This window comes from Rhipicephalus microplus, chromosome X (genome assembly GCF_043290135.1).
Source record: "Rhipicephalus microplus isolate Deutch F79 chromosome X, USDA_Rmic, whole genome shotgun sequence".
Classification (NCBI taxonomy): Eukaryota; Metazoa; Arthropoda; class Arachnida; order Ixodida; family Ixodidae; genus Rhipicephalus; species Rhipicephalus microplus.
This window is the reverse complement of record NC_134710.1, coordinates 180,665,335-180,690,505: the sequence shown is the minus strand read 5'-3', so window position 1 is coordinate 180,690,505 and position 25,171 is coordinate 180,665,335. Positions and strand designations below refer to the sequence as shown.

The window sequence follows — 25,171 nt, the reverse complement described above, 5'->3', positions numbered from 1 at the left end:
CACTGTCAGAAAACGCTGACGATCGGTAGTTGAGGCTACCGAAGACACGCAAGCCAAATAATGTAGTGCAGCACGCGGCATGCTATTCACTATAAATTCTCAGTCAGCTAAACATTCCTCTTTTCTCTCCGCAAATGACTCCATAAGCTCAGAAAGCACATGTGACATATTTTTTTTCCCCATGCCATCCCTCCCTGTTTTAGCTTCCAGTGCTTTCGTCGGGATGAGAAGAGAGAATGCACTAGCAGCATGCGAGAAATCTTTCAACTCCGCCCGTACTGGACGGATTCTAAAAATATTTGCGGCGGTGAATTTATGAGGCAATAAATAAGCTTCTTTAGTAAATGCATTTCATGGCTACTTGAAAAAGTGTTGCATGGCCCCTTCAAGTGAAAATATTACTCTCAAATCAATTCATTTTATTAAGCTTAAAAGCTAGTAATGATGGCTTATATGCTCTAAGTATAATATATCTTAAAATGTTATGTATTTTAAGGGTTATGACTCTCATCCTGCTGAAAGTAAAATCCTGCTACTACTTGAAGTTCTTTTGACTTATTTTGAATGAAAAGAAAAGAGAATTCGCATAGAGGCTGTATTTCATGTTTTAAATAAATATTGTGCAGGTTAGTTAGGTCATAATAAATATGCCCATTTTTCTTTATATGTCTTATATACTATTGGAATTGGATACGAAATTATTCGACCAAAATCACTATTTACTTCGAACCTAGAATTCGCTTGGTGCAGATGACTGAGGCGCGAAAGACATTTTGTGAAACAGAAGTAGAAGAAAGGAATGAAGAACACAGCGTTCTTGATCGTAAAACGACGAGCGCGGTCCTCGAGAAAGGCAACGGAAGCAAGCGAGATAACGAGTATTACTATGTATTGAAAAATGCCCTAAGTACTCCTATTTTCCTTAGTGACTTGACCGGATATGAGAACAGGGGCCAAATTAAAAATAAAACTATAAAATTGGGGTGTTTGGAGCTAAAACTGGATGAATTGTGACCACCTAGACTGCTTTAATAATCGCTTAGGCTTAAGTACACGGGTGTTACCTGTTACAAAATCAAACCATTGGCCTCATGCTCACTAGTATCACGACAGGTACAAATGCTTTTCTTTCTTTTTTGTAATAAAGTGCCGCCACATAAAAAAAAAAGATACAAAAGGTTTGATCATGCGAATTGAACCGGACATCATAGCCACAAGCTCACCTATTACTCGTATGCTTTCTGGCAAGTAAAGATGGTAACATTTTTTTAATTTTTGTGTGCAATAACTGACTATAAATACAATTGTACTGTTACAACCTAATTATATGACTGAGTAAAATATTACTGGTGAAAAAAAAAATTGCACCTCTTCATTATTCGATATTAGATTCATATTCAAAGCTATGTATTCGTATTCGATTTGTATTCGAAAATTTTGATATTCGCACACCTTTAGTTTACACACATGCTATGCTTGCTTCATATAAAATACATCTAAATCAATAAAAAAATTAAGTTACTTAAGGTGTACATCATCTGCATCTTCAAAATTCCACAAATTGCTAGTGTACAAAATGCTGATTTGCCTTGTACTGTATTAGAGTACGCTTCGTGTATGTGGAATCCATACCAAGTTCCTGATGTGGATAAAATTAAATCTGTCCAAAGGAAAACTTCATTTTGTATTTCATTGCTATAACCATGATTTTTCACCCTCATCTGCAATGAAATCTGTGAAGTTATCTCCATTGTACATTAGGCGTGATATCGACTCTTTGAAAGTTTTGCACTCTTTTGTTTGCTCATCATGGCAGTTGTCAATAATTACATTGTGTATGGTAATGCTCTGCCAACTAGACGTGGTCACAATCATAACATAAGGCAATTGTTCGCACGTACTAATATGTTCATATACAGTTTTTTTTTCTTAAGATATTTTTCTACTGGAACGACGTACTCGATGCAGTTAATGAAATGTATACTATATCAGGGTACTCCGATAGGAGTCGGCACAAATTAGACGAAAACCAACCCGACACACAGAACACAGACATGCGCTCGTCTGTCTTCTGTGTGTCTTCTTTGTTTTCATCTCATTTGCGCTGAAGCCTATTCAAGTATGTATGAATTCGCCCAAGTTAAAGTGCTATTGGAACACATACTAATCAGATTTTTCGGAGACACTTGAATGTAAATGTCCTGTTTTGCTCACTTTGTACCCGCTTGTGCTTAGGATGTGACGACATCTGTTCTGTTTGAACCTAATGACATTAGCACCTCCAGTGTGACAGGGGTCTAATATTGCCACAAAATTTTCATACGTCATTTGGAGCAACGAATGTCATTCCATCCGTGATGGTGCTACACAGGAAAAAGTAATGTCATTCGTTCATGATATAGATGCCGATAATTCATAAAAAACTGACCGGAAAACTTGAGCCTTGTGTATGTAAAGTGATAGAAAAGGGAAGTTATTCATTTTAAGAGGCATGCAGGAAGTCTCTTCATAAAATAAATACTCATAGAAATTGTATTATGCAGATTATATTTCCACCATAAGCCAAGACGATCCGCTTAGCCAGTAGCTACAGCAGCACGATAGACTACGACATGCATCCCGCAGGGGCGTCTGCGCAAGCAAGCGTTTGATGTGTAGCGACACCACGGACCCGAGTTAACGGGGGTTTTCAACCTCTCCCACACCTAGCCGTGCGTGGCTTTGCCGTGTCCGAGGAAAAGGGGATCCTGGGGGTTGAGCCGACGCCGGGTGATAGGACCTTTAAGGCCCCCGGCAGAGGCAACACACCCCTTTGGCCCCGGCTTCACGTAGACGGCACCCCTGGCCTGACCCACCCAGAGGAAATCGGCAGTCGTCTTTTCCTGTCTCTCCCTCCTTACATCTTCGTCTTTTTCTGACACTTTTTATCTCTCCTGTCACCTTGTCTTTTCCGTTTACTTCCAAATTTCTTGGCGGCAAAGATTAACCTTATGTCGATGCCCAATATTGGCTATTTCATATTAGGTTATAGCAGCGCTGTACAGCTGGCGTCGACAGGACTTGCCCAGCATCTCCTGCCACGTCCCCTGCTTGGGCTCAATGGTGGGCGGCTGGCACCGCTGCCGAACTTTATAGTCTGTTTATGGCAAATGCTTTCCCCCCCCTTCCTGATCTCTCCTTGAAAAGGTGGCGTACTGAAGACACGTTCATGCTCGATACACCAAAACCACCCTTCCCAAAGTACCATGTTATTCATAGCCAGAACGAAAAGAAGACAGTACGTGCTATTTCACCTTTTCTCGTGTCGAAAACTCTCACCGAAGCAATAGGTCCAGGTTATAAAGTGACAAATATGGGAAATGGCGATCTCCTTCTGGAGATTCGTGACAAAGCTCAATACGACAAGCTATCCAGAATTGTAACATTTGGGGACACTCCTGTTTCAGTGGGCCCACACAGGGCCATGAACACAGTTCGTAGGGTAATTTCTGATGATGATCTTATCAATCTTAGTGAAAGTGAACAGTTAGAAGGATGTCAAGACCAAAACCTTGTAAAGGTACAGAGAATAATAATCAGGCGTGACAACACACAGACCCCTACAAAACATGTAATAATTATCTTCGGAACCAGTGACTTACAGCATCAATTGAAACCGGCTATTGTAAGCTCCATGTAAGACCATACATTCCCGATCCTCGTCGATGTTTCAAGTGTCAACGTTTTGGGCATGGATTGCAGAGCTGCAGAGGGCGCGCCACTTGCGCAAAGTGTGCATCCATGCAACACATATCTGACAACTGCACCACGGAAACAACTCATTGTTCGAACTGTGAAGGAGGCCACGCTGCCTACTCGCGATCATGCCCCACATGAAAAAATGAGAAACAAATAGTAGAATTTAAGATCAAATTTAATTTGTCATTCCAAGAAGCACGTCAACGTTTCGCACCACACAACCAGTCTTTTCCCTCTTTCGCCGATGTAACGTGCCGGGGTGCCGTGCCACACGTTTCTGCACCCGCTAATGTCACACAGTGTGTGGCCGCAGCAGTGCTACCAGCGCCCCTGGCTGGAGCAGCCTGTACTGCTCCGCCATCTGACAAACAGGGTCAGTAGACCCGCGTGTCTGTTGGACCTCGGACCACTGCAAGTGCAGTTAGGTCCGAAAGTTCTGTGACCATGCCTGCCGAGCAGGCACCATCCACCACCTCACAAGAGGTTATGGATACAAGTCCCACTCCTCCAGCGCCTCAGACGCCCAAGGATAGGTGCAACTCCTTGGAGCACGCTAAAATGAAAAACCCCGAATCACAGGGCCCCCAAAAGGCTCTGTAACCTAACGCAACACTTTTGTACACACAGCACCACACAACATTAAATTTACACAAATACTACAGTGGAACATCAGAGGACTGCTGAGAAACCTCGACGATATCCAGGAACATTTACACAAACATACACCTAAAGTGCTGTGCGTACAAGAGACACAGCCGAAACCTAAACACACCAACTTTTTACGTCATTACGTTATTTTTCAGAAGGACCGAAATGATGTCATTGTGTCATCCAGTGGTATTGCCGTTATAGTCAATCAAGGAATTGCATGCACACACCTACCACTACAAACATCTCTCGAGGCAGTGGCTGTTAGAGCAGTTCTTTTAAATAAGCTCGTCACAGTCTGCTCTCTCTGCATACCTCCACAACACCGTCTTGAAAAGCATGAATTCCAGTCCGTCATAGACAAACTTCCAGAACCATACCTTGTCCTAGGGGACTTTAATGGTAGTCTCTGGGGTGACTCTCGCTGCAATGCATGAGGTCGCCTGATTGAACAGCTCCTTTTGTCTTCCGGTGCGTGCCTCCTAAATCAAAAAGAGCCAACATATTACAACATCGCTAATAATACGTACTCAACCATAGACCTCAGCATAACAACCACATCACTTCTGCCTCTACTCAAATGGGAAGTCATTAATAATCTATACGGTAGTGACTATTTTCCTATCGTTATCAGCACATCAATAACAAATACATGTCCTGCACATGTTCCCAAATGGCTCACCGACAAAGCCGATTGGGGAAAGTTTCAAAAATTGACTGGTATTAACTTGGACTGACATGACGGCAATAAGCATAGAGGATGCTGTGTGCTATTTTACAGCTTTCTTGGTTGATGCAGCAACAAAATGTATTCCTCAAACATGTTGACCGTCAGGCAAATGACGAGTCCCATGGTGGAATAATGAGTGCCGTGATGCGCAGATAAAACAAAAGGCATGGAAGTTGCTTAGAGACTCGCCTACAGCCGAGAATCTTGTAAACTTCAAGTACATCAAGTCGCAAGGAAGAGGACGCGCCAACAGGCGAGAAGGGAAAGTTGGCACAAATTTTTATCGGGCAAAAATTCATACACAGATGAGGCCAGAGTCTGGAACATGGTTGGTAAAGTGGCTGGACGAGAAAGCACATTCACTTTCTCTAGTGAACACACAAGGGGAGAGTTTGGAAGACCAGGCTAACACTCTCGGAGTGCACTTCGAACAGGTCTCCAGTTCATCACACTATAGTGAAGCGTTCCGACGATACAAAACCAGAATAGAAAAACAGAGATTGGAGCACAAACGAACAACACATGAGGCATACAATGAACCTTTCTGTTTGGCTGAACTACAAGCCTCACTTACCTGCTGCAATAAATCTACGCCAGGCCCTGACCGTGTAGCATATGAAATGTTGAAACATCTGCCCACTGAAACTCAAAAAGCTCTCCTCTCCCTCTATAAAGAGATATGGTCTTCCGGCGAGCTACACACAGCCTGGAAGGAAGCTATCGTTATCCGAATCCTAAAACAAGGCAAGGACCCGGCCTCAGTTTCCAGCTACAGGCCAATAGCGTTAACCAGCTGTCTTTGCAAGGTCTTTGAGAAAATGATTAACAGGTGCCTCATGTACTTCCTTGAAACTAATGGCCTGCTTGACCCATGCCAGTGCGGGTTTCGAGAGGCTTTCGACTACTGACCACCTTGTCCATATCAAGGCACAAATTTGTGACACTTATGTTCATACAAAATTTTTTTCTTTCTGTGTTCCTCGATATGGAAAAGGCATATGACACTAAATGGCACTTTGGCATATTGCGAGACCTGTCACATTTAGGTGTGCAGGGTAGAATGCTAATAATCATCGAAAGCTACCTGTCTAACCGCACATTCCGTGTCAGAGTTGGCACTGTCTTATCTCGAAGTATTTGTCCAAGAAACAAGAATGCTTCAAGAAGGTGTATTGAGCTGCACACTTTTCATTGTGAAAATGAAATCCTTGCACTTGTCTCTTCCACGTAATATTTTTTACTGCATATATGTTGATGATGTACAGATTGGTTTCAAATCGTGCAACATCTCAATGTGTCAATGTCAAGTTCAACTAGGGTTTAACAAGGTGTCTCAATGGGCAGATGAGAATGGTTTTATACTCAACGCGCAAAAGAGCACTTGCGTCTTGTTCTGCTGAAAAAGGGGCCTCCATCCTGATCCCGACATTGACCTGCACAGTCAACCTCTGTCAGTGAAGACTGAGCACAAGTTTCTTGGGCTAATATTAGATACAAAACTAACCTTCATCCCACACATCAAGTATTTAAAAGACAGGTGCTTGAAAGCAATGAATATTTTGAAAGTGTTGTCACGCACTACATGGCACAGTGACAAGAAATGTCCGAGGAATTTATATAAAAGCCTCGTACGCACACGCCTACATTACGGTGCTATAATCTATCAGTCGGCAACACCATCAGCCTTGAAAATTCTGGACCCTGTCCACCATCTAGGCATTCGCCTCTCTACGGGTGTTTTTCGAACTAGCCCTGTGGAGAGCCTGTAGGTGGATTCGAATGAATGATCGCTCCAGCTACAAAGATCTTGCCTGTCTTTTTTGTACTTTCTGAAGGTAAAGGGAGATAAGAAACACCCCTCTTATTTCACAATTAATGATTTGTCTTGTTCTGGCTTGTTCGAGAACTGTTCTTCGTTGAGGCAGCCCTACTCGCTCCGTGTAAGGGGCCTGGCCGAAGAAACAGGTGTGCCTCTTCTCGAACACAGTTTGATAGCTCATGCAGCATATGTGCCACCGTGGCAGTGGCACGTTATAGACTGTGATGTCTTTTTTGTTGAAGTCACAAAGCACGCACCACTTGCACACATACATACATACTTCCTAGAACTACAACATAAATACACATGCCCTGAGTTCTTTACCGATGCGTCAAACACTTCTGTGTCATATGCAGCAATAGGCCAATCCTTTTCTGAGGCCGGTATTCTCCATCCTGATGCAAGAATTTTCACAGGAGAAGCTTATGCAATACTGATGGTCGTAAAACACATTAAACAGATAAAATTGCAAAAGGCGGTAATATACACAGGTTCCTTAAGTGTGGTTAAAGCCCTGAAAACTCCTAAAAAAGACAGAAACCCCGTGCTGGTGTCGCTTTACTCACTTTTGTGCACACTGTACACATCGAAACAGCATGTCGTTGTCTGCTGGGTGCCAGGGCACCGTGAGAAACAAGGGAACGTTTTGGTGGACAAGCTGGCTTCTTCCGCCAACGAGATCACTTCCAATGCATCAACACTAATCCCTGCGCTTGACTTGAAACCTTTTTGAAAACGAAAGCTCAGGGGGTATTGGCAGAGCACGTGGGATAGACACACAAACAATAAACTCCATGCTATTAAAACTAGGTAATTGGCCACCACTATCAAAATCGCGACACACAGAAGTAACACTAACAAGGCTTAGAACAGGACATACACACTCTACACATTCATATCTTCTGTCTACCAGCAATCCATCATTGTGTGTGAGATGTGGAGAACCACTTGCGGTTCTCCACATTCTCGTCCAGTGCAATGAGCTAGATGCTCTAAGAAAAAAGCATTTTACTGCCCTACCGACAGCAGCTCCCACTACACCTTGGGATGCTCATCGGTAGGGATCCACTTTTTAAACTGCAATCGCTTTTCACGTCTTCAAAAGATGTTCATAGCTTTCACCCCATATTTCGAGGCGATCCGTAGCACGACCTCTGTACTGTGGTTGTGGCTGACTACATCTTTGTCATGGTTTTATGAGATTTTGCCATCCATTTTCACTGCACATATTTCACGCCACTGTCATGGTTTTATTACTTCTGTGTTTTTACCCGCGTTAGCACGAGGAATTTTAAGGCCCCTTTACAGCCATGCATCATATAATTGTTCATATCTCTAGTCTATTGAAATGGCGCTCTTTGGCCGTCAATTAGCCCTTGCGTCATTAAATACCACTCATCATCAGACTACGACATGCACCACGATAGCACCAGGATAGACTACACATGCGCAGTGTGACAAGAAAAAAATGTGGTTAATGAAATAGACGCGTATTTAGGTTTTCTATACCGCAGTGTAACAGATGCACACATGGTGTAGTTTGTGGTGCACCTGCACACGTAATTTATACAGCTAGAAGTGCAAAACATCAACATCACAAAAATATTGTGAAACACCACCCAAAGCGTTCTGCGTTTGTTCCCTTTAAAACACAGTCTCTCATGCTTCAATGCGTGCAAACAGCCTGCAATCAAACTGCCGCAGCCCTATGAGAGCAAATGTCTCCGCCTAGGTTCATTGCGCTCGTGCAGCTGATGCCATCGCTGGAGAATCACGTATACACAGGCACAGAGGCTGTCTGCTTCATGACTGAAAGCACTGGTGCCCCACCTCAGTGGTGCCCAGACGCCACTGAGGTGGGGAGTAAAGACATTTTACGGCAGCCTTTCGTACTTCTGTCCTCGTAAAAATGTTGGATGCTTTAAAAAGCAGCACTAATAGCGTGTTCCTATGAATGCGGGTCTAATTGAGAATGCCGAATGCCACCTTATAAGTAGACTCTGGTGTAGAAAATATGCATCCGGTTCGACTGCCACGCCGAATGTGTTTCTCGAACTCATTTGACTGCTTAAGTCGTTTCATTCTAGTGACATTATATATCGCTGTGAAGCAGCCTCAAAATGTCATTAGATGCCAATATAATTTCATTTGAATGACATTAAAATGTCCAGTGTGACAGTGGTATTACTGTTCTTTCCTATTGTGTTTTATACCCCACTCCTGCAATAGTCCTGCATTGGGCAGGAGTATTTGCAAATAAAACAAATAAATAAAAAACCAGATGGCGTATGTTTGAGTTAGAGGTCATTAATCATATGCTCTATGCAATCTTCTTTATTCAGCAGTATAAAATTCAAGCATATTTCACCTAAAATGGCTCATATGTGCTGCATTGATCTTTTTTATGATATACTTTCAATGTTAGCCTTGTGCACTGATTCACCTATTTATTCTCAACTGAGGTTGTATGTGTTTTAGGTTTTTGTCATGGCACTTATTAGAAAGGTATTGGTGACTGTTGAGCTTTGTTCCTGGGATGTTCTAAATTATTTTCTGCTGCAGGTGTTATGAACGATGAGCATAAATGTTTGTAGTTCAAAGATGTATATGACACTACCATCAGCCAAATCTAGCTGCTGGCTTTTTTTTTCTCACCTGCTAGCCGGCTTTCGTAAAGTATGTAAAGAAGTGTAACAGCTTGTGTAATCGCTAGTCCTGCGAGATGTTCTTGCCAAAAACTGATTAACAGCTAGTCATGTTACTAAAACCTCAACATCACGTAACAGCTAGTCGCGGGACAAGTCTAGCCATACTTAGTGCTACCAGAAATAACTTAGAATCTCTGTAAAAACTTCGCATTACTAGGAAAACTTAGCCAGGTTGAATACTAACCTCTCTGATGGCATCAGCATTGCACCACTAGTGCGAGTTGCGCACTTCTTTTTGTGGTTGTTATTCTCTTCTTTCTTTTCTTTTATATTGGATATTGCAAGCTTGTATGACGGCTCGGTTGTAAGCACGTATGACGACTTGGTTTATTCTCGGGAGCGAACAAGTGCCATAGATGTGAAGCAGCACACACCCGAAAAACGATGATGATTATGAGCCCAAACAGACGATGATGACTGACTGCTCCTCAAATGACGATTAAGTGCGTGATGTATGCCTATAATATGTTTAGTTTTCAGTGCAGGAGTTAGCTGCCAAGAATGTGAGCATTAGTTAATCCAATACTTGCTTACACGGGTAGGTACGGGATTAATGAAAAAAATAAGAGTAGGCATGCACCATTGAGCATTAGTTAATTTCGTCTATCTTAATTTTAGGTTATTGTCTGTACAGTGCTCTAGAAAAGCCATTTAGCCGTCCAGCACTTTCTTAGCAAGTTGGTGTTTTCGTGTATTCATGTGTATGTCAGTAACACATGTGGATCCAGCGTCTATTATGATTAGGAGTGTGGTTAATTATGCTGACCTTACTTCAGCATCATTTCTTGCTTTTGAATTACTATTACTATTGTGCAAAATTTTATTGTCTAAACTGGAACCCCCTCCCCCTTTTTTCATATCCCCTTTGTTTATTATATACTTGAATTGGCTTGCACCTATATATCTGTGAATGGCACAGGCATTTTTCTCTACACAAGTTTTGCACGAAATGTGGTAGTTCTGGTTTGTGACAGCTTGGTTCGACTGGTTGCAGCTGCTTGGACTGGCCTAGTTATGACGAACCTCCTCAGCCAACAACTCGATCTAGGCAGGTCTATCGGGGCCGTCAGTCACGTAAGTCAGCTTGTTTAAATAGATAAGTGGGCTTATTAGAAAAGTCTAGAAGTTCTAGTAAATATTGGTGTATTAATAAAATACATTATGTAGTATAGCATGTTTATCATATAGGCAGTCACTATGCCAAAGCAACGTAGGTAACAAAATTTTCGATAGCCATTCCACGAGTTCCATGCACCACTGATCTCGGGTGCAGTAATTTGGGCAGCCACAGTAAACAGAAACACTAGGGGGGAAAAGCAGAACTATTAACTCCAAGTTCTTGCAAGGACTGGCCAGAAATGGCTGTATTAACTTCAATATGAGAGTCATACTATAAATGGTGAGATGTAAAAACTTATAAGGGATAAGTAAGTTTTCAATTATCATTTCTGAGTAGCCATATACAACAGTCTTACTTTTTTTCTTAAAAGGCAATTCGATGTCATTTAAGGTTATAAATCGGACACAAGTTTCTGCGGACCTGCTGAACACACGAAACTTTGTGGGAACAAGATGCCAGTGTGGACACACACTGATGTTCTATTGCCTACAATATGCAAACATAAATGTCTAATTTATGTAGCCTTGTTTAAACCAGCTAATGGTGCATTTTCATTGCCCTCAACATTGACACTTTAAACACAAGTTATTAGGATGTAGTGCATGGTAGTTCACTTTAATAACACCTTTTCTCTCATGAACAGGGTGTTATTTAAATCTTGCATACTCCAAAAATTTTGCTTATAGCTAATCTATAGCTAATCGTTTTCTTGTGCGTTTCAAGATCGCCCAGAATGCTATGGAAATGAGCCTTAAATCTCGGGGAGTGAGTATAAGAAGCGCATGCATGTTTGCATATGCTCCTGATGAGAGGAGTGCCAAGCAGTTAACATGATGATGGATGTGAAAGCTGGTGCGCTGTTCCTATCTTAACCTTTCTGAAGCACACTGAGCTTTAATGTGTTCTCCTTTTTTGTAATTTTCAGTGCGCTGGAGCTGCAAAAGCACAGCCTGTACTGCTGTAATTTTTAGGCTCTAAATTTCTAAAACACAAAGCAGCAAATTAACAAGTATTGCATATGTAGACACACCCTCAGTTCTGCATTTTTGGTTTGCATTGGCATCATTTTCACCAATCATATTTAGTAGCACAATCATTAACCTGATGTGTGGCAACACACTGTAAAATTTCGGAAATGCTGGGTATTATAGATGCTCAGCTAAAAAAAAAACTGAAATTGGAGCATCATTGAGCAATGTGCCATATTAGCGATTTTTGTCTCATAAAATATTAGCAATAAAACTGCAAAATAACATTTCGTAAACGCGAGTTTCTCGTAGTATGCCAAGAAAAATTTGGAAACTCACAGCTGCAGTTGTTCTTTTGTAGAATCTCATAGATTGTTCTTCTGTAGGATCTCGTTTTGCTCAGTGGAGGCTTCTGAATTTTTGACTAGGATAAAATTTTTTTTCTGCAAAACTAAGGTTGATTTTTTTGGCCCGCCCTGGAGACTCTGGCTGCAAAATATATTTATTTCAGCGATAGTAAAGGGCGTCTGCAGGCATGCACTGGCTTTGTTATCTGAACACACACTCTTACTGTAGTCATTTAGGCATGCGTAGGATGCATGTGAAAAAATTGGCCTCATATCTGCATGTTAATCTACAAATGTCGTCGAAAGATGATAGTCTTGCATGTGGAGAGAGAGAACGAAACATTTATTTGATGTTCTGTGCCAGAAAATTTGTGAATGGTATTCTGGAGGCGCTGTGTTAGAGTGCCTCGAGCGTACAGCGGAGGCGATCGAGCGCATCAAGTCTCATCACATGAGACATGAGTGCTATCTGGCAGTTTTCTTTAAAAACGCTGCGCGTTCGAGACGGGCGGCAGAGGTGATAAGGTGAAGAACGCAAGGCTTGGTGCCACCACCGTATCATCTTGGCAAAGCATTGGAAACACTCGCCTTTTTGTGCAAGCATTGCATGGTCAGTGCAGCGTGATAAACGCTACGGTCCTTAGAATTACTTATGTATGCCTTTTGTAGTAAAAGACGCACGTGCAGATTATATACGTGTTGTTATGGTGCCTCAGATACGTGCAATAATTGCTTTTTAATCAACAATCGCACAAGTATGAACGCTGAATTTTGAGCAACATTGGTGGGTGCTGCAGATGGGGTCGGCCGTTTGTGGTATGGGCTGGTGCCATTTAAAGTACCCGGTACCGTTAAGAGTGGACAGACAGACAAATGTACAGACAGACAGACCAAAATTTTTGCATTGAAGGTCCCCGAGAAAGATTATCGTCTTTAAAAGATGAACATCATGCCAGCACCATTTTTAATGTTAAGAATAACCTATGCGTACGAAATATAACTTTTGTCATTGTGTGACTGACTGTGCTTCTTGTAGCACCAGTTATTTGAGATGACCTAAAATTCCTGCTAGACTTAGACAATTATATAGAAAGCCTTAATGTGAGACTCTTATGCTATACGGTTACTTAGCACCCTAAATTGTAATATCTGATTGGTGTCACTAGATAGTTTAATTACTCTTTATTAGATAACCATAGGCAGGTTGTAGTGATTCTGATTAAAATATCTGTGTAACAATGAGTAGATGTGCGTACTCATTTTGTTTGTCCAAGAAGTAAAATATTTTTGGTGACTGCTAACTAGAAAAAAATTATACTCAAATACTTATTAGAAATGTAATAACAGGAAAACTTCTTTTACCTATTCTATGTAGCAAGGTTTGGCAACCTGCAGCCCGTGGTGCACTATATGCTGCTTTCTGCACGACATCAAAACCTCCACCCCTCCCCTTGTCACTGCCGTATCTTGGCTGTGACTTCCTATCTCTCACCGTATTTAAATTCTTTCGGCAATAAACAAACATGATCTGTATATGCAGACTTTTCTGGTTGTCTGCAAAGCCTCATCTCTCCCCAATTTGCAGACTGGCCACCGCTGTGTCGGCTTTATGCAACTTGGCCCTCTGCCTCAAAAGGTTGCCGACCCCTGCTACTAAATACGCCGTCATTTCAGGTTCTGCACCAGACTTATTGCATATGCATTACTTCAAAAAAAGTGAGGCAAAGAAAACCTTGCCTAGCTAATGAATACTAATACTTGGGAATAACTTTTTCGCAAGCGTTAAAAACAAATTGTACCAAATTTTTATTTCCTGTAGAATAAAAAAAAAATCACAACTAGGAACATAGACATGTTTATCAGGTGACTATGTCACTTTGACAGTTTATGTAATTAAGTCAAAACCCGCAATAACGAAATCGCCGGGGAAACCAAAAAAAAATTTCGTTTTCGCGAGAATTTTGTGGCCGCGAGTATGAGACATAAAAACAGTGATACGGCCAGCAGAACGAAAATTTATTGCCAGAAGTCGGTCAACTTACTTTGCTGACTCTTGCCATGCAACAACTTCAAAGCTCTCCCTTCGCACTGGAAAGAGTGGTCTATTGCTACGTCGTCGTAATGTGCGCAGAAGAAAGAGCGCAGGGTGTCTTGGACGGGTTGTTTTGGACGCGCAGCGCGCGGGTTGTTTTGGATGCGCTAGCGCGTCGTTCATGCCCGCGGTCTCGCTGTCAGCGGAGTTAGGGCTAAGCCGACTCCGATGACGCGCCACGCTCGTAGACCGCGCGCCCGCTCGTGGTAATCTGATCGTGCATCCGGTGCGGTCACTCGTAGTAATCTGACCTTGCCGCCGCTTACACGTCGCCACGAATGCGCTAGCGCGTCGTTCCTGCCGGCAGTCTCGCTGTGGGCGGAGTGAGGGCTAAAGACGACTCCGATGACGCGCCGTGCTCGTAGTAACCAGATCGCGCATCCGCCTACTGCTCCTAACTAAAGCGTAATTATATCGTAAGTGATCATCGAGCCGTGAACACGTCACGAGGTAGCACTTTTCGAGAGTCACGTCCTCGCGACGCAGAAGCAGCAGACGACGATCTCCCGGAGCGAGCGTCGGGCCAATGGCGAGGCGAGCTGACGCAACATGGCGGCCACAGCCAATCAAGGGCATCGAAACGACCTTCAAACATTTAGTTTTTGTTTTTAAAGGGAGGAGCCAGCTGAGGCGGGAGGGTTAAACACGGATAAATGCTCTTTCCGAGCCCAAGAAGCCGGCTCCCGGCCCCGCCACCGTGAAGCCATAATTTTGTGAAAATCGCCGTTTTCTCCCGATTTCCAGTAAAAGTTTCGCTACCTAGGTGGGCGAAATGAATTTTTCGGAGCACCTCTGCGCGGTTTTCGCGATCCCGAAGCCGCGTCTCCCCTTAAGTAAACAAAAATGGCGGTACCCATGCTAGCGTGGCAAAGGCAGACGTTTACAAATTTTGAGTGCGCATAACACGCATACGAGCATATTTTCGACAGTTAACCTTTGGCGGGAGGGTAAAATAAGGCCCGCACTAAGGCAGAAAATTCGTTAATGCGGGATCGCTGTCCAAAAACATTTAGTTGCCGCGAGATACGTAATACATGGGCTTCTATGAACGGTCGCCGGGGATCCGGAAATATTTCGTTGCCGCGGGGATTTCGTACTCGCGAGGTTTCGTTATTGCGGGTTTCGACTGTACACTAAAGAACTCCCAATTTTGTACACCGATGCCTCGGTGGGAGGAAAGTGCACGTTTATCAGCATGGTTGAACTCTGCTTGCATCTCGTAGCAAAAATGAAAATTGAGTTCATGAGCCCAGTTCAGTCAGAAAGGTGAAGGGTAGACACTCAGCCCAGAAGTTGTTTGACAGTACTGTGATTTCAAAAAAAAAAAATCTTTTCCATTTGAACGTTCTAACGAAATCTGCATATATTTAATTGTAGCTGCAATGTGTTAATATGCATTTTCTGTTTCCATATACCCCTAAAGTCATGGTGAAGGAGTCACATATTGAGGAATGCCTCACACGTTTGCACGTCCATACATAAAATTGTGTTCCGAAAACCACAGCGTAAGACCTACAAAGCAAATAGCTGGGAAAATACAGAAAATGGAACTATCATAGCACATGTTGCACGCCAACATTTGTGTGCTTTTTCTCTGCTGTCTAGGTTGAAGCTTCTGTACTTTGCATCAGTTGTTAAAAATGCGACGTAATGGTGAAGTTCTTATCTGAAACACTATATTTAAATGGATGAGAGTAATAGCATTGTAGCTTGGTTATCAGCCCCGCTTTAGGTAGATGATGGGAATATAACAGCTTCAACAGCTACTTGGACATATTTTAACACAGTGCGCGACTACGCGGACACAAGAGAAGAAGAGACAAACGGCAGGGCTGACTCGCAACTGAATTTTTATTGGAAAAACATGAACGGAAAAGGCACACTTCAACCTTGACACCCGTGTGATCACACCAAGGCAAAAAACAGATCAGCTGACAGGGTTTGTCCCTTCTTCTCTTGTGTCCGCGTAGTCGTGCACTGTGTTGAAATATGTTCAAGTACTGTCACCAACTGTCCCAGCTTTCAGTCCTTCAACAGTTATGTTTACCCTGTCTTTGCATTGTTCTACCTTGCAGTTCCACTAATGAAACCTGCTAATGCAAGAGTAGGGCTCTGTTTATTTAATTTTTGCTGTTGTTCTGCTATGTGTGCATGTGGTCATTTCCAATGTGTCTCAATTATTGCCGCTCATTTCGTGCGCTGCATATTTATACGCGTATTTTCACGACACTTGGGTTCGGCAAGCACTGAATGCACATTAAATAGTGAACATGTTGGGCTATATAAGGTGCAGTTGACTGTGCGAAGTTTTGGCCGTGATTATTACGATGCGCATGTCGTAAAGGGCGCAGAAAGCTGTGCGTTTGAGCTCCAGTGAAGTCAAGGCGTTCTTGCAGAGGGCCGCACATCCGAAGGCCGAAGTTTGTGGTCAACCTCCCGGGAGCAGCTACAGCCACGCTGCTCGACCAAGTGCTCCTGCTCGTGGGGGATCTTCGGCCTGTCACCGCCCGACCACTGCCGAGCCAGCTGGCACTGAGCCTTCTCCTATTTATTTATTCGCGTATGTAATAAATTCCCCACTGTGAGGGCCGCACCGGTGACTGGCGTTGGCCTAACTAGGAAGCCGCAGCAGCCGCAGCATGGACGGCAGCAGCATAAACCAGCCTGCTACGCGAGTGCTGCCGGCCGCCTCGTGCTGCGGCATTGTGTGTAGCTGCAGTGCTGCGGTCCCGGCGGTGGCTGGCGTGGAGCGGACGCAGGGCGGGCACAGACTGGCATTGGGGGCGACACAACTGAGCGCCACAACCTGGAGAGGTGCGCGGCAGATGCAGGTGCCCTGCGAGCTGCAGTAGGCTCCGCGAGGAAGGCACTGCTCGTCGAAGCTGCACGGCCAGCCGAGCATGGCGGCGTGGCGACACGTGGTGTGGCGGGACGTGAGGCGCACTGGCTGGGCGCCTTCGCAGCGGCAGCGGCCTTGGCGGCACACGGCGCCGCGCGTCAAGCACGGCTCCCGACTGCGGCACGTGTCGCTGAATAGAGAACCCACGAAGACAGAGTCCGAGCTGAGCTTTCCGTCGGCCACAGCCTGGCAGCGAAGCTCGTAGCGGCCAGAAGCTGTGGGCAGCCGATCGAGGCGGTGCAGCACTAGTCCATGTGCGCGCTGCCACAGGTTCTTGCTTGCGCGGCCCGTGAATATGCTTTCGAGTGCTGCGTCGTCTGGTGGTCTGCCGTTGATAGTCCAGGCGGTGTGCGCCGCTTGCGTGTACATTATGCTACAGCTTAAGTTGACGGCGCCGTCGCGCAGATACGGTGCCTCTGAAGTGATGCGCACCCCGCTTAGGGCTGCCTGACCGCTGACTCCGAGTGCGGGCCATACGAGCAGCACCAGCTTCAGTACCCGCATGGGCCGCCGGACATGGCTTTTGCTGGTGTTTCTTTCCTCGAGCGATGGTGCATACCCACTATAGTGGGTATGCGCCATCGCTAGTCGGAAGCTCTTATTGTTAAGGTGCTTGCCTCCTCAGTAACTCGGTGCAACGCACTATCCGGTGTATGAGTGATACAGTGGTGCCGAAAAGTAGAATAAGAATAAATTGAAACTAAATTAATACTCCATGCACGGCTCCAGTGATTATAACTGTTAGTCTACTCATAAATTTTAGTGTGTGATGCTGTTGGCCTCGCGCAGAAAATTGCACATTGCATCGCAAGATAGCAAAATGCATGCCCAGCTGGCGCGCTACGTGAAAAGTGTGGAGGAAATAGCATCATGGCGGCCATATTCACTGGTATGGTTACGTGTTGCGCAGTGCGGCTGGTCTAGCAGTGAGCGGCCGCGGCTGGCGGCGGAATGTGTGCCTCCGCAGATCTCGTGTTGAGCCGTGACGGACAATTTCCGTGCTCTGTGCCGCGTTATTGGTTACGCAGTGTTCTCCTGGCCGTTACTGTATTTCTAGTAACGTTTGTAAAACCCTTTGTCGACCACGGGGCCTCAACAGCGCATATAACGAGCGCATATCCATGTGTCGGGTGGCGGATGTCGTGAATGAAGCATTTGAAGTGTTCAGCGAAATTGCGTTTGGCACCATGACGAAGCGGAACGACGACGAACACCTTGCAGGTCAGTGACGGTTGTGCAGTGCTCCTGCTTGTGACAACGGACGAAACTGTTGTGCCCAGCAAGACGCAATGAGGACCATGTGCACATACGTAGCTTCGTGTTCAGTATGCGTACAGTATCAACTTGCATGTGCATATTAAAACACCCTTTCTGTTTCGCTTGTTATATTCGCACCCAGCATTGTAATCCCAGCGTTCAAGAAACCGCATTAAAGTGTAACGTGCACCGTGCTTAAGGTCGCCGCGCTCGCAGAATGCTGACGCCGGTGAGTTTCACGCAGAATACGGGCACAGTGGCCTTGCGCCACGTGGTTGAATGCAACCGTAGAAGGCGCACGACCGATCGTGTTGTCTGTACAGTTGATGAATTAATGACGTGAAAACACTCTCCGTTGTCGGTGCATCTAGCGCGTGTTCTCTTGTACTTTCTTCGTTTTCGGCGAGCTGTTGCTCGCTGTTTATACTCGGACGAAATGATTTCGCGAAGGTGTTGCGCTGGCCCTGAGGGTTGAGCCCCGTTACATTGGTTTTGGATTGTCACGACACGGCAGCTGCCTGCACAGCCCACTTGCTTTCCGAGCCGGAGAGAGAGTTGCGCCTTCTGCTTTACATTCGGATGTAAACAAGAGATGAGAATTTGCCCAGTCAAAATGGTTGACTTCCGGCTTCACCACGGTAGGGTGGCTAGCCACCCTAACCACGACTTCACAACGAGTGTTGTCAGGGCCTCTTTTATGTTTTTCCTTCCTCCATGGGTTAAGACCCATTGCGGCAACACCAAAGGAAAAGATAGTTTCAAGTGCGAAATTGAAGCTTTTTTTTCTGAAAGGGGGTTGTGGTGAACTATGAATTTCTGGTGGAACACAACCGATTGTTCTGCGGTAAATTTAGTCGCAGGAAATCTGGTGCCGACTACTCGGATTTGGACTGTCCTTAGATATTTGTCAGAGTGCATCAGCGTGTATTGGATTGAACTTTTGTAGCCTGGCAACTACACCGCCGCGATGGTCTAGTGGCGGGTACTCGGCTGCTGGCCCTTAGGTCGCGGAATCAAATCCCGGCTGCGGCGGCTGCATTTTCGATGGAGGCAAAAATGCTGTAGGCCCGTGTGCTCAAATTTGGTGGTCGAAATTTCTGGAGCCTTCCACTACGGCGTCTCGCATAACCATATGGTGGTTTTGAGACGTTAAACCCCACATATCTGTCTACACCAAAAGAGGGAAGCGCAATTTTTTTGCTAGAGTGCTTCCAAGGCATTTGACCAACCGCAGGCACCACGGTGTCTCACAACCATATTGTGGTTTTAGGACATTAAACCTTAGATATTATTGAGTGTGGTTAAAGGACAGGATTTCTAGACATGTATAGAATACTAGGATAAACCCTGCTTAAATAAAACTGCAATTTTTATAATGTATAGTTTCTATTTTGTGTGCCTTTTTCAATGCACTGCTACGTCGGCTTCTGCCGCGCCACTTTCCGCCGTAGCAGTTTGGGTCTTCCTCTCATGGTTTATGTGCGTGTGAGTATCGGAACCGCCCCACGTACGCTTCCGTGACGGCCCCGGTGCTGCAGGTTGGGTCACTAGTTCAGTGAAAATGTAATTTATTTCTGACTTGTCATAAAAAATTGAGCAGACAATAGTGGGCTTATCCGGCCTAGCTGACTAGAGGGATCGAAATGCGCATGCTCTGTTCGCTACAATACCCGTAGCGTCTACCGTACGCGCGCTATTTTTCAGATTTAGCGTCACCATGTTTGCATGGTCCACGTAGTGCGTAGTGTAGGGGAAACATGAAAGCGGTTTTGCACGCTCGCTTCGAACTGATTTTAGCGTATAAGTGTGGATGGATCCACTTCTTTCGTAGCTAACGATAGAGGTGTGCGTCGAAGGTCGGCGCGCCACCATCGACAGTTTTTACTATGCCGCCGACGCCAACTGATCGGCGCGCCGCCGCCGCCAATGTATTCTTTCGGCGCGCCATTTAAATATAATTTTTTTTTTCAGCTGACCTACGTTTATTTTGCACCTTCTGTCACCAGTCTGCCCTTAATTCTGTCCACTTCGCAAACGCATTGAAATTAGTTTACATGCACATTCAAGTTAAATAAGTGGACTATAAAAAAACTTGTCGAGTGGTCCTAATAATCTTGGATTAAATTTAAACGTGGATTTTAAGATACTTTTGAGTTCACTGTACTTCAGCGAATCCCTGTCAGCGACAGTGGCGATGGTGGTGTATGGCGAGGACTGTCGGCATGTTGTAGCTGACGAGAATATGTAATATGTGAGGCGGGCTTTGAACATTGATTAAATGTGTGGAAAGTGGGTACTGGAATATTCATAATTATGACTGTGCAAGCGAGTCGAAGAACAAAGGCAATTCAAATGCAAAGGGTGGGGGCCAGAACTGGGGACGGGCAGGGTAGAAGCGCGATGTTGATGGAAGATATTGTTAAAACTGAGAAAGCGCTAGCTGTTTAGGGCATATTTACAAACAAAAATCAGTTAAGAAACTGGACCACATGCATGGCCTTTAATGAACACAGAAAGGTGAAATGACAATTATACAAAATTATCTATGAAACAGAAACGATCATCATTGTATTGGCAGGTCGAGCAAGATCAACAATATTGGACGAAATGGTCATCATAAATTAAAATTGTGTGAACTGTGAAGTAACGCACAGAAGATGAATGCGGACAAGACACTGAAGCGTGGGCTTGTATTTTCAACGTGCTTTGTCCTACACACTGTGCGATGCTCCACGCCGCGCTATCAAACCAAGTAATCTGCGTTTTCTTCACCAGTTTTTATCTCGGACCTAATTCAACCAACTATAGATGCCGATTTGTCACAACCGTGTTTCAAAAAAAAAAAAAAAAAAAGACCCCGCATGTGTAGCTTGCTCGGCGAGTTAGTTTATAATATTTTTGGAAGAAGAAACTAAGGAGCTCAACCTGACAGGACATCGAGCCAAATGTTTATGGCGGAAAGCCCACAAACCCATGTATCAGAAGCGCATTCATGAAAGATAGGCCGAGGCGTTCCACAGCTGCACACCTGACACTACAAAGGTAAGAAGAGTGTTAAAATGATACAAACAGCACACTGCCATGATTAACGTCTCGTGCACCCGCTATCTAGCTACGCGAATTTCTTATCTAGCTGTAAGGACACCTGAAGGATCATTTATACATGCGTTGCACTTGCCCCCCCCCCCCCTTTTTTTTAAGGCTTCAAAAATCTTCACGTTCAATCTATTTCTTCCTTTGCCGATGACACTGATATATTGGGGACGCAGAGACTAGCGAAGAAGTCAGTTTTGTGCCTGAAGGATGTTCACACTGCATATAGGTGTCACTAGGCCTCGACCCGTCTGATCTCTGTAGACACGGCCGCTTGACAAAAGAATTTCTTTCGAATCATTGAATGTCATTGGCAAAGGAAAAAAAAAAAGATTGAACGCGAAACTAGTGAAGCCTTCGAAATAAAAACAGAAGGGTCATGTGTGAGGAATCCCCCAGCTTTCCTCACAGATAAAGAACTCGCGGTATAGATAGCGGGTATGCTTGGCGTTTATATTTTGGTGTTCCATGGAAATCGGCTGGTTCATACCACCTTGAAACATGTGTTTGAAAAAAAAAATGTACGGTTAATTGTGCAACTGGGGTTTAGATAGCCTCTTTAAGCATGTGCTTCTGGTTAATTTCTGTAGGCCTTTCTTTAATAACATTTAGTTTTAGGTTCAGCACTTGTCTTTCTTGATTACTACGCTGCATTGTTTTTCGTTAGTTTCTTCTTACGTAGATCGGTAAAGATTATCCCAAAGATCGTCATGGGGGCATAGCAACCACCCTTCCATTCTTCCTCATACTCCCATGTTTCACCATCGTGAACGCACACAAAAGGTCTTCATGAACGCGTGACGCGAACGAGAGATGTGTTCCGATTATAAGTCGGCAAACTCACTGATGAGCCTATCAGAGGAATTGAAAGACCCAGATTGAGGCACGAGTCAGAGTCTGAGTGAGTCGGGCTGAGTTATACTTGGGTAAGCCTCAGTCCGAGTAAGCACGGCTGAGTTTTACGACGGCGAGTCTGAGTTCGAGCAAGTTCCTAGTTTGATTCAGCAAAATTTTGATTAATCTGGGTCATCTTGTGTCCTATGGAAAAAAAAAACTTATTTAATGAGGGCGTGTTTTTATTTTGCTGACCTATGGTTACAAATATCTATAGTTTAATGCCTTGTAATCGTGTATGTGCCGGCTTGTAAAGCCACAGAATTGATTTTCCTAATTGTAAATCTGTCTAATTCCTCACACCCTTAGAACTCGTTCCAGTGAAGGTCCTTGATAAAAACCACTTGCTCATATCTTCGAATAAAAGTGATAGCCTTAACTTAAAGGCACGGAATGAAATGGTGACATAAAATGCACCACTGAGATGAGATACGAACATTAAAATGCTAACATGACTAAGAAGCTAATGTATACTGCCTACTTTCAAGGGGCACAGCTATTTGTAAATTTGTTTGCAGTGTATTTGGTCACGGAGCTAATGCCGTTTGCGCCAGCGTGATTTCACAATTTGAAGTGAGAATTTCCAACCAGACGTTAGGGGTTCATTCTAAAAAAAACCCGTAATGTTTAGTGATGTAATTGTGATTTTATGCATCGCACTGGCTTGAAATTTGTGATTTTATGCATCACACTGGCTCTGAGATGGGCGCACACACCCGACGCAAAGCCACGCGCTTTGTTTTCTAAGAAAACTGCCAGATGGCGGTCATGTCTCACATGTGACGTGACTTGATGCGCTTGTTCGCCTCCGCTGCACGCTCGAGAGCCTGTTTCACATGTGAGCGATTTTGCTTCAAGAGGGGAGCGGCAGCTGCCGCGCGAGGCCAAAACAGGTTCGCAAGCGGCAGAGCGACAAGTGACGTCGTTTGACACGTGACAATGGGGGCGGAGTCGAGAAGTTGACGCGCGCGCTGCGGGGAACTGGCTCCACAGAGCAACTCGCTCCGACTGAGTGAAACGATCTCTTCTTTGGGACGTCAAGATGGAGGATTTCCGCAAAAAGCATAAGAACATTCTTTGGGAAAAAATTGCCGAAGTCGCATACTTCCATAAAGCAAACGTCGTGGCTTGAACTGGCCATGTTCACTCGTGAAGTCAAAGTGCAGCTGTTTTCCTTTCGTTGCTCTCGGCGACGCTTTCACCGGAGTGACAATCGCGTGCGGTGGCTTTTTTTCGATAATATTATTACTACTTTCGTTTTCTTTTTTTGCGTTTTCATCGAAAGTTACTCCCACGTAGAGGAGCCGCTTGGCACGCCGTGCTTCTATGTCGCAGCAATTGTTGTTGGTTGAAGAAACGATGACATTTGGTGACGTGGTGCATAGATGAAAGGCATAACACGAATGAGAGAGCAAGGACGGGTGCTACGGTAGTCGACTTGAGAAGTAGCATTCCACACAGGTCACTGAAGAAGAATTTCGTGATGTGACTCAACAAAGAAGGGGCGCGAAGCTTGCTGTCATGGTTCGGGGAAATAAGGCACTCATCAGGAGCCTTTATTTTTGTTCTCCCCTTCAGCAACACCTCGATTTCTCACCAAACCCAGGCTGCCTTGTCCACGTCCTCTGCGACGAAGGAACAATTGCACCGCACAGCGCTCAAGTTTGCAGACTGTCGACAGGTCCTGCCACACTGACCAGCTGCTCTCCGTGACACTCAGTGCAGGAATGCGCGGCTGGCTAGGCGAAAATAGATGTTCGGTCGCGAGCTCAACATACACTGCGTAGATAACGAAGAACAGCTTTTGATTTTAGGTACCAGTGCAGCAACACATGCCGAGGGGCATGCACCTAAATTACACGGTCGAAGGCTACCAATTTAATGTCACTGTGTGCCGACTGCAAAGGTGTGTTGTGTGAAATGATGTGACACTTCGGCTTTCCTGCTCTCCACCGCAACATTTACGGACGCAAATTCAGGCTAAAGCAAGAATTGCTGCGTAGTCCCTTACCTGCGCCACACGCAAGTGTATATACAGCAGCCAAAGAATCGGGACAACGAGCGTATCATGTATATCATGCTATATGTATACCTGCCGTTGGTGAAACTCTTCCTGTGGTGCTTTATTGAATTATTGAAAAATCTGAGGCTTACTCTTTAGGGTGGAAGCATACGAATTCGAGCGCCAGAAGAGATGTAGACCATTAAGAAAATCCCAATGAAGGGCGTGTTCGCATGAGCCAAAGGGTGACCAGAAACACTGCCGAAGCTTACCACTGAGAGTTTTTATAAAAACTCTTATTTGGACTCGTGCGAACAGGTACAAAAATTTAGGTATGAATTTTGCGAGTTGTGTATACTGGCTGACAGAAACCTCGTTCCGCTTCCCTAAGTTAAATCGCTGAAAGCAAGAGCAATGATTTGCAGAAATATGGGAAGTGCTGCGCAAAACACGCTCGCAGTTTTTAAGCATTCACCTAGCTGGAACAGCTGTCTAATAAAACCGTACCAGAAAACTCTTTCTTTTGTTTCTACATGGTCAGTTATATGAGCACGCAACAAGAACCATACGTTGAAAAGCCAGGACAAAACAAAAAGCAACTGCAAACGTTGCTTATTTGTTGTAACATTCATGTTACACTTAGTTCAATCAGTGCACAGACACGTGAGTGTCGAGCGCCTATGGGTAATGAACCTCGCAGCACAGGCGTGCCAAAGGAAGGACACTTGGAGGAAAGCGCGGCTTTTAGATACCACTGAAAACAGCGGTTGACCGGTGCCTTCCGCGGACAACACTGCCCGCCGGAGCTGCGGGCGTCGCGCAACAGCAGCGGTAGCGGCGGCACGTGTGAAACGAA

The 25,171-nt window shown here is 44.7% G+C and overlaps 2 protein-coding genes across 7 annotated transcripts in view; one reads left to right on the top strand and one right to left on the bottom strand.

The window, feature by feature from the left end:
* The window catches only part of Ns4 (Nucleostemin 4), a 106,107-nt gene extending 101,250 nt beyond the window's left edge, over window positions 1–4,857 (bottom strand). Inside the window, exon 1 of the mRNA XM_075878320.1 lies at window positions 4,767–4,857. The gene's annotated coding sequence lies outside the window, so the exon portion shown is untranslated. The remainder of the gene's footprint in view (window positions 1–4,766) is intronic.
* Window positions 1–19,706, top strand: part of LOC119177238 (alpha-tubulin N-acetyltransferase 1) — a 52,627-nt gene extending 32,921 nt beyond the window's left edge. For 3 of the 6 annotated variants that reach the window (XM_037428664.2, XM_037428663.2, XM_037428665.2), the window contains 2 exons: window positions 10,638–10,717; window positions 16,567–19,706. In XM_037428664.2, coding sequence (XP_037284561.1) covers window positions 10,638–10,717; window positions 16,567–16,755 — 269 coding nt within the window. In that variant the 3' untranslated portion in view covers window positions 16,756–19,706. Of the gene's footprint in view, window positions 1–10,637; window positions 10,718–13,453; window positions 13,612–16,566 lie in introns of those variants that run through there. The other 3 variants (XM_075878323.1, XM_075878322.1, XM_075878321.1) reach the window with 1 other exon arrangement.
* Window positions 19,707–25,171: the final 5,465 nt, after the last annotated feature.